This window comes from Lagenorhynchus albirostris, chromosome 9 (assembly GCF_949774975.1).
Source record: "Lagenorhynchus albirostris chromosome 9, mLagAlb1.1, whole genome shotgun sequence".
In the NCBI taxonomy this organism is placed as follows: Eukaryota; Metazoa; Chordata; class Mammalia; order Artiodactyla; family Delphinidae; genus Lagenorhynchus; species Lagenorhynchus albirostris.
In genome coordinates, this window is record NC_083103.1 from 14,258,413 (window position 1) to 14,278,313 (window position 19,901).

The 19,901-nt window shown below is 48.8% G+C and overlaps 1 protein-coding gene across 1 annotated transcript in view; it reads right to left on the minus strand.

The window, feature by feature from the left end:
- Positions 1 to 8,690, minus strand: part of CRY2 (cryptochrome circadian regulator 2) — a 33,686-nt gene extending 24,996 nt beyond the window's left edge. Inside the window, exons 1-2 of the mRNA XM_060159336.1 lie at positions 8,446 to 8,690; positions 632 to 740 (exon numbers count right to left, since the gene is read on the minus strand). Coding sequence (XP_060015319.1) covers positions 632 to 740; positions 8,446 to 8,660 — 324 coding nt within the window. The 5' untranslated portion in view covers positions 8,661 to 8,690. The remainder of the gene's footprint in view (positions 1 to 631; positions 741 to 8,445) is intronic.
- Between the last annotated feature and the right edge of the window lie 11,211 nt (positions 8,691 to 19,901).

Sequence of the window (19,901 nt, forward strand, 5' to 3'; positions counted from 1 at the left end):
CTGTGTGCCACTGAGGATGAGAGGAGAACGTCCTAGAGTCCTCTGTCCATGAGCACTTTCGTCTCTGTTTGGGCCTTAAAAACTGTGTTTTATAAAGGGGTTGGGGGGAAAAGTGGGCTGGCTACCTGGTATAGCAAACAGAGGCCTATATGGTACCTAAATGAAGATTTTATCAATCACTCACAGAGGAAGTAGGGATGTTTCCTCAAAGAGGCTGACTTTTTTTTCCAATAAGCAAAGCAAAGCAAGATGGGGAACGCCCATTGCTCAATAGGAAAGCTCACCCTCAAACTCCTGGCGTAGGATGAGCCCTAATAAATCTTGCTGGCTTGAGCCAAGAAAACATCTAAGGAAGCCAGTGGCATCCGGGGTGGAATAACTTGCCACATCCCATGTCTGGACTGAGATGGGAACTTTCCAACAAGACACTGGATTCACAGAATTTCTCCTTAACGCAGTTTCCATTCTGTTGGCAGCTGACTGGCTGCATTTGCTCCCAACTTCCCTAGCAGCAGTGGTCAGACCGTCCCCGACCATTTCCATGTCATCAGTCAGAATACTGTCTCGTTCAGTCTGTGGGGAAACCCTGGAGCAGACTCTCACTATCTTCTCTTGGACTTTGCACACTTACCTTGAACAGCCTTGGGAACACGTCAGCCGGCTGTCCCCGGACTACAAACAGGCGGGAGTTCAGTTTCCTTAAACTTGTGTCCAAATCTTCCAGAGACTGAAGTAGGAACCTGCAGAACCCACACAGTCCTTGTTGGTGGTAACACAACAAAGAGTTACTCTTTCCTAACAAAGCAGGGAGAAGCTGGTACATTGTTTATGCCAAACAAGTAGCATGGTTCTACTGCGTTCTGGCTGACGTGTGATATGGTAGAGGATCAGTGCCATCTCCGCTGAAATCCTGCCTTTGTCATTACTAGCTGTGTGTGACTTTAGGCAGTTACTTAACCTCTTTAGCTTTCCCCCCAACCCCGCCCCTAATCTGTGATATGGAGTTGGTGTTGGTACCTATCTCACAGAATTGTTAAGAAAGCCAAATAATGCACGAAGAACATTTAGCACAGAGCCTGGCATGTAGGAAATCTGCGATATGTGTGAGCTGCTCCTACTCGTGTTGTTCCTCTGTGATTACAGGCAAGTCACTTACCCCCTCTTGGCCTCAGGCCCTGGGGGTAAATATCTTCCCACCACCAGGTGGTTGTGAGAATCAAAAGGGAGGACACACGGGAAAGCCATCTGAAAGACAAGTGCAGTCCCGTGGTATGGAGGCCTGAGGTCCTATTAGCAGAGGAACAAGACTGCAAGAGCCCTGGAAAGTCTCACCTACCCTGGTCCAACAGACTCCCTTGTCTTTCCGCACTCATGCTTTGGGCTGCACGGATGTCTACCGCCACGGTCCCATGGTCCCACAGCCTGGGCTGAGTCCCCAGTTGCCAGGGTTTCATTTGGCAGGTAGCTCATTCTCCAGGCTTCTCCAGGGCTCTGGCCACCAGGTTTTTGTCCCAAGAGGGAGGAGGCACTCCTCTGTAAGATATCCTCCCATGCTTTCGGGGGTGGGAGTTGAGGTGTGGGAGACTCCAGAAACTTAAGAGACCTAGCCTGAGCTGGATCACCATGGGAAAGGGAAAGGAAATTAACACTGCCTGAGAGCCCTCAGTGTTTTATTTATTTACTTCATAGGACCACAAAAATTTATTACCTGTTCAGTTAGGCATAATCACCTTTCTGAGAAATTCCACCAATACATTTTATGATATGTGTTTTATCTTTAAATTAACATTTTAAACAGATTATGTGTTTTATCTTTAACATTTTAAACAGATTAACTCTTCATGTGGTTCAAAATTCAAGTTACAAAAGGGTACACAGTAAAAAGTCTCCTCCTCCTGCTTCCCCAAGGAATTTAATCCATCCCCCTCTCCAGAGACAACTAATGTTATCAATGTCATTATATGCCTGTTATGCTTTTTAAGTGCGTTTTCTTTTGAATTCTCTCAACACATTTTTTTTTTTTTTTTTTTTTTGCGGTATGCGGGCCTCTCACTGTCGTGGCCTCTCCTGTTGTGGAGCACAGGCTCCGGACGCGCAGGCTCAGCGGCCATGGCTCACGGGCCCAGCCGCTCTGCGGCATGTGGGATCTTCCCAGACCAGGGCATGAACCCGTGTCCCCTGCATCGGCAGGCGGACTCTCAACCACTGCGCCACCAGGGAAGCCCTCTCAACACATTTTGAAGGAAAATACTATCCTGTTTTTATAGATGAGGAAAATGAGATACAGAGAGGAGAATTAATTTGCCAAAGATTACAGTTATTGAGTGACAAAGCTGGGATAACAAACTATCCGACTCTCGGTCAGACTCAAACCATGTTTTCTTCTCTGTGCCGCATTTCTTAAGCCTTTCAGTGGCACATCAAACACTGCTCCAGGGGCTGAGATTCCTGCAGGATCTCATGTGTTTGCGGCAAACACAAACGTGACTCCAGATAATCCACTGACATTCTGCTCTTCTTCCTCAGGAACGATGCCCTGGCAGGTGAGCCGCGTTCATGGACACCTCCTGCTATCTATGCTGGGGTCTCCCACCCAGGCCTGTCAACGACGGGAATCACCGGATTTTATTTTGAGCACAACGAAACCCAGTGGCTCCTATGCAGCACATCACGTTCCCTTGACTATGGGAGGCTTACAGAAGCAGCGACTGTTCCCAGGCTGCCAACTGGAACCAGTCCCTGCTGCCACCTCTGACGTCGACAACCTGACACTGCCAGGCGGAGAATGCCACAGACCCACATTCCAGCACGAGCTGAGTCCTGGGCTCAGCCCGAAGCATCAGGCTAGCTCAGGAGCAGGCAGAGACTCCCCAAGGGGTTGCGATGGGAGACTGACAGGCTGAATGCTGCTTTATGCAAAGCCAAAGCTCCACCTCTGCAAATTCCTGTTTCTGAAACACTGTCACCCTCAGAAAAGGAAAGCTGAGACAGAGTGACGCACTTGCACTTGCTCTGGCCTCCTCCCAGGCCTCACCCTCTTCTCAGGAGGAAAAGACGAGAGACCAGTGTAAACTGCCTCTGTGCCACTTGAAACCTGGGCCCTGCCAGGCAGAATGCCTAGGGATAACTGGTGACTTAGATTCTGCAAGCCCAGGACAGAGGGTCCTGCGGCTCCCAGGAATGTCCCTGCCATGCACTTTGGGGGTCTCAGCCTTCATAGTCCACCACGCTGCCCAGGACTTTGATTTGAAGCTACAAATAGGACTGGCATGCACATGAAAGCTAGGTTCCAGCTGCCTTCTGTAGACTTTATTTCTAGACCTCATTTATTAAAAGGAGAGACTCCTTGCAGCATCTCTGTAGTACAGATAACCTTGTGAGAACCCTTTTCTTCTTTGACAAGAGAAGTCTATAGCCGAGGCAGTGAGCGGAAGGCACGACTCTGGACTCAGTAACCAAAGGATAATAACAGTAACAGCAACAACTAACATTTAATGAGCATTTACAATGAACCAAGTACTATCCTACTTGTTTTACATATATCACCTCCTTTAATTCTCATTTTACAGATGAGGGAAACTCAGGTACAGAGAGATTAAGTAATTTGCGTAACATCATTCACTTAACAGGTGGCCAGAATTCAAACCCGGACAGTGTGGTTTGGCGTCTTTATTCTTAACCACCAGGCTCCACTGCCTCTCAACCAGGACTTACCCCCTGAGAACCGAGGCTGTGCTGCCAGGGACTCAGCCATCAGAGAGCACCACAGCTCTACTCGTAGGCCAACACCTTTGCTACCAAATCCTTGCTCCTCCGGGGATCAACAGCTGTGAATCACCCAGAAGCTTGCTTAAATGCAGGATCTCAGGCTCCATCCCAGACCTCCAGAAACCGAATCCACACTTTAGCAAGATCCCCTGGTGACTCCTTTGCACATCAAAGGTTCAGAAGCACTGTCCCAGAAAACTGAATTTTACTTCTAGCTTCTATTTACAAGTTGCCTTTCTTTGCTTCTAGTTTGTTTTCACTGAACTTCCTCTCTTTGAGAGCCTGGTTTCTGCCTCCCCTTTGGCCCTCTAGAAATGCTGTTACTTACTTCCAACTCCCCCGCTCCCCAGTCAAGCCCTGCAGGGTTCCTCCAGGAAGGGAGGCCTCAGGATGGCCCCCAGGAGCCCCAGCCTCCAGGCAGACAGAGAAAGAGTAGCCACCGCTAGGGCACCACCTGTGAGGACTGCCAAGAAGGAACAGGGGGCAGCGGAGCAGTGCTTGCCCTGGGCAAAAGCTCACTGGGGCCAGCGGGCGCATTCTTTCACCAGAGAGACCCTTGGGCCTTTGTGCTCCCCTAGAGCCCTCGTCTCCACATGGCCAGTTTCTCTTTACTCCAATGAGGGGGGACTCTAAAGAAAACTGGCCTGGGCATTGGAGGTGGCAGTGTTCGGGCAGGCAGCTAACCCTTGGCAGCTCCAAGCTGAGCTCACATGGCTGAAATTCAGAGCGCACCGTCCTGGGTGAGAGTTCAAGCTCACCCTTTGGATTAGACAACATGTGCAGCTTACTTGCATTATGTAAGTGCTCTGGAGCCAGAAGCAGACAGAACTGGAAGAAATCAAATTGGGATTTCAAAAAATACTAAAAGGACTCAGTAATTCAGGGACTCCACGGAACTAGCCCTTTAAAATAAAAGACACGTAGATCTTTCAGGGAAGGACTTCTCGAGAGAAGGCAGATTCTGTGTTGAGAAATATTTTGCTTGTTATTAATAGGAAGAGGGAAAATGATAGTGAACTCTCTTTTTGGGTCTAGATCGCCCTTGACCAAGTTTCTCTGCTTCAAGCCAAGGTTAACTGTAATGATGATATCATTGGCCAGCCCAGACTGGCTACATAGGCTATTAATATAAATTAATTTCTCCTAAGTTATTAAGAGCGCTTTAAGCCCCATGGAAAAGGATAACCCAAACCCACAATCCATAGCAGGGATTGATCTCTACGTATCACTTGGCTAAAACTATGTTTATTCTTTCCTAATTTCAAAGAGAAAGATGAATGTGAAAGTTTTCATCCCTTTTAGGCAAATGGAAACATTTCCTCAGCAGCAGAACAATACAGTGACTCTTGGGTACCAGTGTGAACAACTCAGAGAAACTCAAATTTCCATGCCTGTAGACCTTCTTGCTGACCAAGTTCCAGGGAAGAACCACCCAACTTGGACAGTCCACCAGTGTTTAGCTCCCGGCGTTGGGAAGAGAGACACACTTGTTCTCACCAGGCATGCTGGGGAGTTCCCAGGTCATCTCATTCACTAGTTCTGAGTGATTTGGGCTGATATTTTATTTCTACCAACTCCTTCTGCTCCCAAGTTCCTGAATACAGGTGTAGCACAGAGCCAAGGAGAAAATGACATAAATAAAGGGTGAGGTGAATTGTTGCCAACACCCATCTGGGTTGCAGTAGGGAGAGAAAGGTAATGAAAAACTGCAAGGGCCATTTTTAAATCTAGAAGGGGCTCACATCCCCTTCTTTTTTTTTATGGTTCTCACTACAGTACTTCCTTCTAGACGCAGTAAATTTGGGGAAGGTGGGGCTGGGGAAAATGGCAAAGGGTTTAGCTAACTAGTGCTTGGCAGAAAAAAGTCCTGAGGCTCAAATGCTACAATTAGCCTATAAATGTCCCACTACCACCAAGGCAAGGAGTATGCAAGCCCTTCTCCTATGCTAATAAATGTACATGTTCTTGGTTGCCTTTCTCTGTCCACTTTTACTCTTAGGAAGGGCCATTCATGGTTATTTTAATCTGATTTATCTGCTGAAAAACGCTGTGTGGGAGTCACTGTAGGAAGTGCAGGAGGATAACAGAGATACAGATTTTGGTTCCCCCCACCTCTTGCAGATGGCCCAGGGCCCACTCTTCTGAGGGAGGCTTCTCAGAGGCAGCAACTGAAATATTTACAGAGCTAGAATGTTACGCTGCAGCACAATTCTCCCAGGTCACTTCCAGATCCAGAAACAGCCACTGGAAGATTACACATATTGTAGTTACACAGAGGTACAGCTGGCTCCATCACTCCCCCAACACCCAACCGAGTGCATAAAACAGCCTGCAGTTCTGCCCTCGCTCTGAACCTGGGAGCAAAGAATATGGCGGGGGTGGTACGAATGTGTCTGTGCCCAGCTCCAGGAGCAGTTATCGTATTTGATCTGTTTTGTGTGATTTCACCTCTTTCTTCTGATGTCAAAACAAATCAGACTTCTTGCCAATGCACTGCAATACATATCCCAAGCTGCCGGGCTCAGGTCTGGGGTTCTCTAGTCCAGTGCTTCTCTGGCTTTGCTGCACACCACACCTTTAAAGACCCTAATGCCCACACCATAACCCAGAACAATAAAATCAGAATTGGGAGAGAAGGGGGCCCAGACATCTTTTAAAGATCCTTAAATGATTCCCATGTGCAGCAAGGTTAAGAACCACTGCTCTAGTCTGTCCCCCTTCTTTATTTACTTCATGGCATTAGTTCTACTAAATTAAGGTTGTTTACTTGTCTTGCGCCGTGCAAATGTAGGTTCCAGGAGCTCTGGACACCACATCTGCTTGTTCACTGCTATTTCCCTAGCAGCACCTAGCAGTGTGCCTGGCAGATATTAGGCACTCATTAAATAATTGCTCAATTAACATCTGCATTCCTACACAGTCTCTGACTTCAGGATTTGACACAGGCATCTGAACTGCCACATTCCTTTTCTCTCTCACTCACTCAAAAGCACAATCACAAGAGGGTGACCCACAAAACTCCTAGTTTCTAGCGAATCTGAGTTTAATCAGCAACAGAGTTTTTGTTGTTGATCTGTAATTTCCACTACCACAAAGGAGTAGGTAGTCCATGCAATGTCCTCCAAAACCCCCAAAAAGGAGAAACTCCGTGACAACGCAGCAAGCAAGCAGTCTGGATTCTATGACCTCTGCTCTGACTGGCACACGGCCACTGGGAGAGGGGCAAAGTCTCAGGCTTAGTCCATGCTAGGGATGGCCGGTCATTTGAGGATGTTTGTCAAACCCAACCTCCTATCTATAGAAACTGAAGCAGAGGCAGAGCAATACAGCAGCTGAAAATTGTGTGGGCAGGCTCTCCACAGGACTATCTTTAGTTGTTCTCTCAATATAAATGGGTCAGGAGGGGGGCATTTAATAGATCCACTGCTAGGGGCATTCACTCTCCTAGCAGGGCACACACACCTTGGTGAGGAAAGAATGGTGGAGAGCCAGCATATCCTGGGAATAACCCTGCCTCTCGAACAACAAGGTCACAAGCAAACATGCTCCAAAACGATGCAAACAAACCAAAGGACTACCGAGGGGCGTGTTAAAGAGAGATGGGGACACAAGGTCTCAGAACTCCTTGGTTTTAAACACTCGTTAAAGAGAAAACCCATCAACTGCCTATCTGTTAATCTTCTCCCATGATCCTGTCCACTCCATCTCCTGGGAATCATCAAAGAGGGACCCTTGATATCACAGCTTTCCTGGTCCCTAATCTTAGTACATCAGTTGATAAACATCTAATCTATAATGGCTCAACCGTCCTTTAAAAACAATCTCATGAGAAGAGGAGGAAGGGACACTTTGGTTCCTTTTTTTTTTTTTTTTTTTTCCTCTAGCAAGCCCATAGCTGCTGAGGGAATTCTCCAAAATGGATTAAGTACTGCTCTCTGCTCTCCAGCTCCGGACACAAAGTGCCTCTAAGTGAACATGCCCTTGAGGCCTTTATCTATAATGAAGGGGAGACGGCACTTGCCCTATCTAATGCTAAGCCAGGGTCTCGAGACGCCTCCAGAAACAGAATGATCTTGGTGGAGGGAAGGCAGGATGGTTGAAAAAATGGATTCAGACAAACCACAGGCTTACAGATGACCTTCAGGAGCACAGCAATGCGCTCTTTACTTGAAGAATGCAGGCATCTGCCGTGCTATCAATTCAGAAACCCATCCCTGCCCTCACACCACAATAGTTCCTGTCCTCCCCCTACCCCCGCCCCCAGTACACCCCTAAGAGCCTTAGACAAGGAGTCCCTGTTCTGCCTCTCACTGGCTGCAACTCCTTGAGCACGTCAACTTTGTGTCTCTAGGGCTCAAGAGTCTCATCTGTACAATGGGGATCATGATCTGTCCCACAGGAATGTCGTGAGGACCAAAGAGGGTAACACGCAGTGCGAGCGCGCGGTGTCAGAAGCTGAGCCCTGGTCCACCCAGGCTATTACTACGGGGACTAATTGCTTCCCTCTTCCCGACTTCTCCCCTCTGGAGACTCGGCTCCGTCCCCCTGCCCCACCTCCTTCAGGCCGGGGTCTTTCGGCAGAGGGGACTGGGGCCAGAGCCTCCCTTTCCGAGGATGGGTGCCCCAGAGGCAAGGCTGCGTCCTCCGGGCCCGCGAACCCGCCCCGGGCCCCCTCACCTCCATCGGTTGATCCCGACTGAGGAGGAGGCCGCGAACCAAGGGTCGAGGATGTAAACGCAGCGCACACAGTGCGCCCCGCGCACGGCCGCCTGCAGCGCCGGGTTATCATGGAGCCGCAGCCCCTTGCGGAACCAGTGCACTGAGGAAGCGCCTTCCGCGCGGGCCGCTGGCGCCGGGGCCGCCACTGCCGAGGTAGCCACAGCCGCCGCCATCACCGCCCTGACTGCTCTGGCCACCGCTGCTCCGCCCCCATAGACACCGCGGGCTCCGCCCCCAGCCCGCCCAGTGACCTATGACACTTCCGTTCCTCTCTGGGTCCCCGCCCCCGGGACCTGGATCCCATCTTCTATTGGCTGGGCGCCTCTCGCCCGGCGATTGGCTCTGAGGCGCCTAGTCTGGCCCCGTCCCCTCACGTTCCCACCATGTGTGGGCTCGCTGGGGAGGAGCCGGAGGGCTAGGGGGGTGACGCAGGCTGGCGCTCCCCAGAGAGGTCTGGGCTTGGACCGAGTCCGCAGGTACTGTGGATCCCAGGCTTGCCGCTGGAAGCTGTGTAGGCTGGCGGGGTTGCTGTGACTCCAGAAAGTGAATTACACGACGAACAACCGGCCGTCCTACATATTCATCGTCATCAATATCATCATCTACCTCACTCTATACATCATTAAAACATTCTACTACAGCCGCCATTTATTGAGTGCATTATATATGCCAAGCAACATGATAATACCCTTACATTGACTGTGCCATTTACTACTCAGTTCAGCCCAGTTGCATTCATTCAACGAACCCTAGTGAAAGAGCTGTTATTATTCTCATTTTACGGACAAAAAAAACTGAGGCTGCCGCAGGGTGAGTGACTTGCTCAGCATCATAACGCTAATAAAGGATTCTACCCCGATTATTGTGAATCCGAAGCTTCTGCTTTTACCTACAAAGCTATACTTGCGTCTGCGCTGAGCAACGTGGCATTTACAAGAGGTAGAGTTCAAAGAGTGGGGAGAAGTGCCCTGATGTGCAGCAGTAGAAGGTTTGGGAGTAGGGGCTGGAAATGTAGAGGACGTGGGTTGAGATAGTAATTATGCCATCAGATGAGTTTTGCTTTTACTTCTATGTTGAGTAGACTCAGTGGTACCACTGTATGCAAAGCACTGAACTGGAGTCTGTGTGGGATTCAGAGATGTGGAGGACACTCCCCATTCCTCCCAGGGGAGCCAGGTGGCGCCCTCTTCTCCTTCTGGAGTCTAGCACAGGGCTTGCTGATTGACAGAATGAGTGAATGACAGGAGAAGCATGTCTTCTCCACAGTGAAGTGTTGATGATGGACTAAGCTACCCTAGTCAGACTGGAGCTCTGGGGGTTATCAAATGAAGAGTCTATCTCAGTTTGTCCCTAGGTTGTGCCCATGCTCAGAACCCTTCCTGAACTTGGGAATGAGCAGTGAGGAATTTAGCAATATAGCTAGCAATTTAGTGATGTTGATTGGCACAACTCTTAAACCAGTGTTGTTGCAATCCTAGGGTCTCTCATTGCCAGGGCTTTGTACAAACTGTTCCCTCAAACCTGGATCACAGGCCACACTCCACCCCCTTTCTGACTCCACTTTGTCCTGTGTCACTGCTCAGTGTAGATATCACTTGCCATCTGGTCCCAGCCTACCTAGTGACCCATCTCGTTCTGTGCTTCTTATCACTGGCCTTAGTACATGGTACAGGAATTTCTTACTTGTCTGTCTGCCTCATTAGCCTATAAATTACTGGAGGGCAAGGAATGTGGCTCACTTACAGCTGTATTTCCAGGGTCTAGCTCAGTGTTTGGCACTTTATGCTTGAGGATTATTTAGTAAAAGTTGGACAGGGACTAGAATCTCAGGTTGCCAGGAACCTTAATGGTCTATCCCAGTCTGGACCCTGTCGTCATTTTTGAATCCCCTCTCCAAATGCTTGCTGAATGAAGAGATGCCACCTCTCATTACTTTTCTTTTTTTAAAAAACATTTATTTATTTAAATTGAGGTATAGTTGATCATTTCTTTTGAGATTTTGTGTTCCTCTCTCCTACCCCCCATTTTTTAAAAAATAAATTTATTTATTTATTTGTTTGTTTTTTTTGGCTGTGTTGGGTCTTTGTTGCTGTGCAAGGGCTTTCTCTAGTTGCGGTGCGCGGGCTTCTCATTGCGGTGGCTTCTCCTTGTTGCGGAGCACAGGCTCTCGGCACACGGGCTGCAGTAGTTGTGGCACGTGGCTGCAGCAGTTGTGGCACACGGGCTCAGTAGTTGTGGCACGCGGGCTCAGTAGTTGTGGCACGCAGGCTCAGTAGTTGTGGCTCGTGGGCTCTAGAGAGCAGGCTCAGTAGTTGTGGCACACAGGCTTTGTTGCTCCGCGGCAGGTGGATCTTCCCAGACCAGGGCTCAAACCCATGTCCCCTGCATTGGCAAGTGGATTCTTAACCACTGCGCCACCATGGAAGTCCCCTTCTCCCCTTTTTTCTCCACAAGGTTGATGCTCTACTAGGAATGGAACAGAGAGTGGAAGGAGATCGTTCTTCCCTATAGCCTCAAAGATGGGTATTCTTCTCTTTTTCTCCTCTGAACTCCCACGATGCTTTCTCTATAGACCATGAGCTACATGAGGGCAGGGACTGTGTTTATCTTGCTCATCAGTGTATTCCCAGAACCTGGTTTGGTACCTGACATGTAGTAGGTGCTCAATAAATAGTTGCTGAGTGATTGTCATTTATCTCTTTCTATTTTTTTTGGTTGACATGTCTTGCAAGTTTATTTTAAACTATAGGTTCCTCTTCGTTCTCTCTTTTTTTCTCTTGGCAATTTATTTGTTGAGGAAATAGGGTCATTTTCCCTGCAGAGAGCCCCACATTCTGGGTTGTTCTCATTCATTGCGTCTCTGAGAATCATTTAACATACCAATCTCTAATCCTATACTTCCTGTTAATTGGGCGTTAGCTCCAGAGCTTCATAAGAATTCAGGATTTTTTTTTTTTTGGACAAGGATACCTTACAAATGAACTTTCATTGGGGAGCAAACACAAGATATCAATTTGTTTCTTTTTTTTTTTTTTTTTTTTTTTTTTTGCGGTACGCGGGCCTCTCATTGTCGTGGCCTCTCCCGTTGCGGAGCACAGGCTCCGGACGCGCAGGTTCAGCGGCCATGGCTCACGGGCCCAGCCGCTCCGCGGCATGTGGGATCTTCCCGGTCCGGGGCACGAACCCGTGTCCCCTGCATCGGCAGGCGGACTCTCAACCACTGCGCCACCAGGGAAGCCCGATTTAGGCTCTTTATGTTGGGTTTTCTAGCATCCAGACTTATAAAGTCACCCAAAGAAAAAGAACAAAATGAGGAGGAATTGATGCCAAGAACCCCAGGTCAAGGAAAGCAAAGAAACACAGGCAGGGAAAACCCTCATTGCCTGGGAGCAGGAGACAGACCAGCTCAGCAGGAGAAACGACCTTAACACTGGCCACTAGGGCCCCGAAAAACGTACTGAAAACTACAGGCGAGAGGCGTGTACAGAAACTGCGTCGCCTTCCCTGTGGAAGAACAGTGAAAGCACTGTCTGGGGCAGGGGTTCTGCCTGTCACTGCCCATCTGCAGGCTAAAGGCTTCATGCTCGCTCACCTTTCTCCCCCAATGCCATCACCTCTTTGCATGCTAGAATGCATTTTAAAAATATTAGACTCGTTGAATTGTATGCTTCGAACGAGTAAATGCGTTGGTGTGTGAATTATAGCTCAATAAAAGACGTTTAAAAAAATTTATTAAGAGCCTTCTCTGCAATAGCCTCTTTACCAGTACTGAGGATTCAGTCCTGAGCAAGAGAGTCCCCATTCCTGCTGTCAAGTACTTTACAGTCCAGTGGGGGAGACAGTGCTATGGAGGAAATGCCCAGGGGTGGGATCTTATTGCCATAGCTAATGTCTGTGAAGCACTTACCGTGTGCCAGGGACCTGCTCAACTCGTCTGATCCCCATGACAATCTGTGAGATACATCATTTTCTTGTCACTATTTTGCAGGTGAGGAAACCAAGGCACAGAAAGGTTAAGGAACCCATGCAAGGTTGCACAGCTAGTTGGTGGCAGAGCTGGAATTTAAATCCAGGCAGTCTGGCTCTAGGGTCCAAGTTGGGTGAATAAAGGAGGGCTTCTCTGAGGAATTGGTGTTGTCCAGGTATTCACAGTTGCCCCCTTCTTACCATCTGCTCTGTCTTGACCAAACTTTAGTCAAGCTTCTCCCTTTCCTACAGGCCCCTGGACTCTGCTTGCCCCAAGCCTGAGCAAGCACCGAAAAAGTAGAATGTGCCTCCCCTTATCAGCTTCTCCTGGGAACTGGCTGACTAAAGCCAGATGTTTTTCCTATCAGATCCCATTTGTCACTTCCCATTGCTTGTCTGTCTCCCCTCCATAGATTCTGCTTGCCTCCTCCTTTATCCTAAAAGAGAACAACCTTTCTCTTCTTGATTTTGAGATGCTCAAAGATTTCTGAGACTGGTGTGTTTTCTCTATTGCAGTAGCCTTTCTTTCTAATGAACGTGTCTCCCTATCTACGTCCAGATTTGTTTTTATTGGACAATGTTTGTGCTGTGATCTGAGGGGCTAGCAAGTGCAACTATGTGGAGAAGGGAAAAACACTGCTGTGGGTAAAGAAAACAGCATGTACAAAGGTCCTGAGGTGGGTAGGAGCATTAAGCACTAGAAGAATTAAAGACTAGATGCTAAATGAAATGAACCCCAGGTCAAGCACCCAGGTTCCCTCTATCCTTCCGCTCATCTGTCCTCTGGTGTTGGCTCCTTCCCTCAAGGTGGCAAAATGGCTACAGCAGCTCCACCCACCTACAGAATGCTTCCTTTGTAAGAGAGAGGAAAGTCTTTAGGGAAGCACCCCGTCAGACCTCTCCTCAGGTCTCATTGGCCAGGATTGCACACATGGCCTTGCCCAGGCCAATCTGATATGATTTAGACCGATCACAATTCACCCCTGGGGTTTGGATGGAGCTGGCCTCAGGGAAGCAAGAGTTCACCTGACACTTGAACAAAATGGGGGCTCTTTGGTCCAGAAGAGGGGGTTATTGGTGAACAACCAGCAGTGGATGCCATTTGCACCTTCTATTAACATGATTAAAAGCCCCGAGGAATTTTTGGAGGAGGTTGATGCGATAGCATTCACTCTTTCACCCTCTCAAAATAAACTGTGAAGCCATATGCAAATATTCCTTACAATAATAGAAAGCTTTGTTATTATGCTGCTATGGTAACTATTCTTAGTATTTGCAGTAGCAAAATCAATCACAGAAGCCCCCCAGGTCCTCTCCTGCATCCCTGCGCATTTCAAAAACAGTGTGAAGAGGGGCAGTAAAACTTTTCACACACTCTAAGGGTGTGTAAATGTTGTTTCTACTCGTTTCTGCTGGAAAATGGTGGAAACAGCCAGAGTGACCCCCTTCAGGGAGCTTCTCTTCTGGGGAGATGGGAAAAGAAGGGTGCTTTAGCTGGCAAAGCCAAGAGTGACAATCCCATCAGCTCTGGATCATAGAGGTGCTGCCACCTTTGCCCCCGGTTCTGTGTCCTACTCAACCCCTCACAGATGTGATGAGGCTGCCAAATAAGTTATATTCTAAGAAAAAGGGCGTGAAATGGTGGCCCGAGGCTGAATCTGGTCCGTGTGTGTGTGCCACACAGCCCACACAGTATTTTATAAATCCGAGTCACTGTTTAAAAGAAATCAGGAGATTGCACTTAAAGATTCAGATTTCCAGCTTCTCTTGCAAAAGTAGAAGTTCTGGCAATATAGGCCCAAGTGGCAAAAGATGAAAACTCAGTCGTGTCTCCCCTGTTTGAAACTGTCCATTTCACCACAGCTCCCATCCAGCTCACCTTCCTCATTTGCATTACTGGTGGTCCCCATTGCTGTCTTTATATCAGGAGTTCACTCCTGTGAAAAATAAGTGTTCACCTTCCCTGTGATTGCAGCGGGAGGGAGGGAGCAGAGAAGGCAGATGAAGGCGGCAGGGATGGATGCAGCAACAGAGCCCTGGCGTCTCCAGCTCCTGCCAGGGCAGATCCTTCCCACCCAGCGGGCTGGAAGGCTGCTCTGGGCAGGTCTCAGAGCTGAATCCACAGGGCCCGTGTGGCAGAGGGGACAAAGTCCTACCATTTTTTTCTGCCGTGAGCTTCCATCTAAGAATCACAGCTGCTGTTTATGTAGCAGATAGCGTGCTAAGCGTGCAACACGCATTATCTCATCCAGTCACCGCACTGCCCTCTGGTGTAGGAACTATCATCGTCTTCTCTCTACATATCAGGCAACTGAGGCTCAGAGACATCAAGTCATCTGCCTATGGCCACACAGCTAGGAAGTGGCCAGGAAACCGAGTCTGCAGAAATGTCATCTGACTCACGCAAAGACGCCCAGCCAGCACATGGCAGAGCTGGGATTCCAGCTAAGGTCCAATTGCCTAGAAGTTGAAAACTGGTGGCCAGAGGGGCAAACTAGTTTTGGAAATTAGGAATTTGGGGCCTTCCGCTGGGTTCACTGGCCCCCAGTTTGCTATAGGCTCCACTAATCCCTGTTGACTCACACCCTGCCCTCTCCCCTTGCCTGTTATTTGCCTGGTCTCTGGAGAAGGTGAGAACCTTCACGTTCTTTTTATGCCCCCTCACCTTCCCACAGAGTCCGACTCAAGTGAATGTGAGCTCTTGGTCCCAGGACAGAGCTGGAGGTCTGTGTTTGTCTCTGTTGACCCCATCCCACCAGGTTTCACGGGAGTTGAAAGCTGAGGTCGATGAGATATGGTTTGGGTTCGGGTTCAGCTCCATGACCATGATGCTGTTCCACAACCCAAGTTCTGTTGGATAGATTGAGTTGGCTTCAGGATCCACTGGTTCACTGGGGTGGTGGTTGAATTGATTTTACTGTTTTAAGTCATTTCTTTCTATCTGAGATTCAGGGCAAAGTGATCCTGCTTTAAATCAGGGTTATTAAAGGGGGTTTAGGATTACCTGAGATGAAGGTGTAAAGAGACTAGCTCAGGCCCTGCATATAGCGGGCACTCACTAAGGACCAGGGGAAGGAAAAATGAGGTAAGGCAGGGACCCTGTGCATAGTGACCTGGGGAGGAAGCAGAGAGAGGCTCGCTAGCTGGATGGAAAATCATATAAGCCTTCTGGGGCTACAGAGCAGCCTGGAAGCCAGACTGCAGGACTGGTAGAAATGCAGGCACCCCCAACGAGCCCCACCCTCACACCACAGGCTCCTTCCACCTGGCTGGGGCTCACTTGAGGCTATTTCCTCCTCCCAAGCCAGCCTGTACCTGGACAGAAAGCTGATGGGGAGTGGCAGTTGTAGAAATAAACAAAGCTCACCCGAATGAGAACAAACAGGCTATTTATTTGGAGCCTGCTAGAGCGGGGGAGTCAGCCACCATCACTGCTAATGTGGCAAAGATTTGAAGGCAGGCAGAGGAATGGGAAAGCTTTACAGTGAGAAAAGGGAAGGCTTCAGGAGGCTGTTAAACTGATGGGGAAGCTGGAGGTGGGCTAACTACAAGGGGGCCAGGGCGCCTTATGTGACTGGTTGGTCCTTAGCTGGAAGTAGGGGGTGTGGGCCAAAATAGGGAAACAGGCAGTCATTCCCCAGATCCTGACTGTCCTGGGCTCACGTCTGTGGAGATATTGGTTTGGGTTCCAGAGCTGATTGCTGCCGAAGCTGTGGGTCAGAGTTCTATTGTCATATATGGCTTGGCCAATGTCCATTTGTATGTTCAGTCTCACTGTGCAGAGAGGGAACCTAGCTCTGTGATTTGGGTCACGTTGCTAATTTCTCTGTGTCTTGGTTCCCTCACCTCATCTGTGAAAGGGGGATGTTAATAGTACCCGGGTCAAGTGCTTAGAATAGCACCTCGCATGGGGTGAGTATCTAACAATTGCTAGCAATAATAATAGTCATGGTGATTATTATTATTTCTAAAAATGATGATGATGATGATGATTAGTAGAAAGGGCACTGGCCTGGGAGGAGGGGTCTGGGTTCTATCGCACTGTGGCCTTGGGCAAGCCTGTCATGCATTCTGAGCCTCAGGCTTCTCTGTGGAATCTGGGGCTGGACTCTGATTTCCCAACTCATTCCTGGCTCCCATGTTATAAATTCCCCACCTGTGCTCAACAGGTGCCGGACATCCTGCTGTCGTCCCCACGCTACTAACCACTCCTCCCTGCCCCATGCCACGCATAGCTTTCCTTCACCTAAGCTCCCAGCACACCTGGACCAGGTGCTTCAGTGCAGCAGGCTCTGCTGTCCCATTTCAGCTGGTTTCAGGTCCTAAATTTAGCCCTTTCACAGGAGCCAAGGTTTGGGGGGGTGGGGGGATGGGCTGGGCGAGGGCTGCATCTGGTGAGGCAGCTGTGGGAAGCAAATCAGACAGGGGGGCCAGCAGGGCTGAGTACCACACTGTTTTGTCATTGGTGTCCCGGACTAGTCCTTTGACCCTTTGGGGCCTCAGTTTTCTCATCTAGTAACTAAATTTCATGTATGTTGACTCCTTAAATCAACATATTATCTCTTAATTAGAACAACTTTCTTTTCTTTCATATGAGGAAAAGGATCAGAGAGGTTAAGTGATTTTTACCTAATTCATTCTCCTCACAGCAGCTAGAGGGAACTTTTTAAGCTATAAACCAGTCATGGGACTCCCAGTGGCTTCCCCAGGCACTGAGAATAAATCTAACCTCCTTGCTGTGGTCAGTAGGGTGCTCCCTGGCTGGAACTTGGTCTCTGACCTCCTCTTTTTCCACCCCATGGTGAGTGGAACCAAAAGGAGCCAGTGTTTCCAAGTAATGTCAGAAAGTTGCCAAGTCTGTCTCTTCCTCCTTTCCTATTCCTGGGATTTTATTTTTTTTCTTTTTTTTTTTGCGGTACGCGGGCCTCTCACTGTCGTGGCCTCTCCTGTTGCAGAGCACAGGCTCCGGACGTTCAGGCCCAGCGGCCATGGCTCATGGGCCTAGCCGCTCTGCGGCATGTGGGATCTTCCCGGTCCGGGGCACGAACCCGTGTCCCCTGCATCGGCAGGCGGACTCTCAACCACTGCGCCACCAGGGAAGCCCCGGGATTTTTTTTTTAATACAAATTTATTTATTTTTATTTTTGGCTGCATTGGGTCTTTGTTGCTGCACGCAGGCTTTCTTTAGCTGTGGCGAGCGGGGGCTACCCTTCGTTGTGGTGCGTGGGCTTCTCATTGTGGTGGCTTCTCGTTGCGGACCACGGGCTCTAGGCACGCGGGCTTCAGTAGTTGTGGCATGTGGGCTCAGTAGTTGTGGTTCGCGGGCTCTAGAGCGCAGGCTCAGTGGTTGTTGTGCACAGGCTTAGTTGCTCTGTGGCATGTGGGATCTTCCCGGACCAGGGATCGAACCTGTGTCCCCTGCATTGGCAGGCAGATTCTTAACCACTGTGCCACCAGGGAAGTCCTTATTCCTGGGATTTTTGTCCCCTGGGAATAGCTGGTTCCCCAACTCTGCTCCTACCCGCCTGGACTTCTCTCTGGTTCTGGACCACACCCAACTCTTCCTTCCTCAGGGCCTTTGCATGGGCTGTAACCTCTGCCTGGGATGCCCTTTCTTTAGCTCTTCCTATGGCTGGCTGCTTCCCATCATTTGGGTCTGAGGTTAAATGTGCTCAGGGAGAGGACTTCTCTGATTCTTTTGTCTAGAGAAGGGTCCCCTCTGATATTCTCCATTTTGGCTTTTTTGTTTTTTTCATTGTCCGCAACATGCTGTATTTGTTTACTTGTTTTTAGTGTCTTGTCCACTATTTGTCTCCCTAGTGCCTGATGCATAGTAATACTCCAAGAGATTGTTGTTTGTTGATGTTGGTAAGAACAATAGCTCACTGCATTTCCAGAATGATGCTGAGCATTAATTCACAATCATTTTGTGTGGCAGGACGGACAAGGGTTATCCCCATATCTCAGATAGGAAAAGTGAGGCCTGGAAATGTTAGGGGACTTGCCTGAGGCCCCCCAGCTTCTAAGAAGTGGAACCCAGGTCTCCTGACTCCTGGTCAAGTGCTCTTCAAAAACAGAAGTGAAGGGTTTCCCTGGTGGCGCAGTGGTTGAGAGTCCGCCTACTGATGCAGGGCACACGGGTTCGTGCCCCGGTACGGGAAGATCCCACATGCCGCGGAGCGGCTGGGCCTGTGAGCCATGGCCGCTGAGCCTGCGCGTCCGGAGCCTGTGCTCCGCAACGGGAGAGGCAACAGTGAGAGGCCCGCGTACTGGAAAAATAAAAAAAACAAAAACAGAAGTGAAGAGCGACGCATTTTGAAGCAGAGGTGTGTTGCAGCGTTGGCCCAGCTCACTGTTCCTAAATTCTCCATCTTCACCCACTAATTTTTTTTTGCTGGGCAGGCTGACTTCCACATCCCTGTCTTTTGTACCAGGCTTTTTTTTTTTTATTGTTTGTTGTTTGGGACAAGTTAAAATATATTTTCTGAGTTTTTTTTTTTTAGTTGTATCCACCCTATTTCAGGTTATCTTTGTTGATGTCAGATGTGTATATGACGTTTATATGGTTCTTTTTAACCCTTCCTGGCTTTTTATTTTAGAGGAAACTTTGAAGAGAAACGCCTTCTTGATAGATACATTTTTTCTTTAGCAACTTGTTTTCACTGGAATCAAAGGGAGAAAGTGATCTCTTTTTCCACTGGTTGTATTTGTATGTCACGAACAAAAGACAATTTGTTCAAAAAAAAAGGGACAAGAGAGAAGGGGAACAGTGGGTTTGCAGGGGAAGGAGCACCTCTTCTGCTGCTTGCAGGGGAAACATTCCTGGAGGCGGTCTTGGCTCCTTTAAATACCATAGAGATGAGCTGGGGGCGATGGTGCTGACTGTGGGAGAGGCTGGGATGCTGGCACTGCACATCTTTGTGATTTTCTGCGTGGGCGTCTTGCACAGTAGGCTGTTCAGTTGTGTCCTGAGAGTTAAGGCTGCCTGAATTTTTTTCAAACTATTTAGGTTTTCCTTGAATCTTGTTCAAGAAAGTGCAACTAACATTAAGAATGTTATCTCAATTTTCTGATCATACAAAGGGTGAAGAAACGATTATGTCCCTTCTCTGCTTAAGGGACCTGGTGATGGTTTTAAAATTGTTTAGAATCAAGTCCAGATTGACCACTGCATTCAAGGCTGTTCATGCCATGGCCCACCCTCCTTTTCTATTCACCCTCCCCCCCCCAAAAAAAAACCTCTCACCACCCCCCATGTGCTCTTTCCTCAGCTTAACCTTGTTTCCTGGGCTAGTCTACCCTGGCTCCTGGAACCCCCTACTTGCCCAGTAATATTCAGTTCAAACATCTTGGCCCTTGTGAAGACTTGGTGTCTCCATCTTCTGAGACCTCAGGGCAATACTGCATCTGTTATTTGATGTGTGTTTCTATTCGAGACCCTTGAAGCA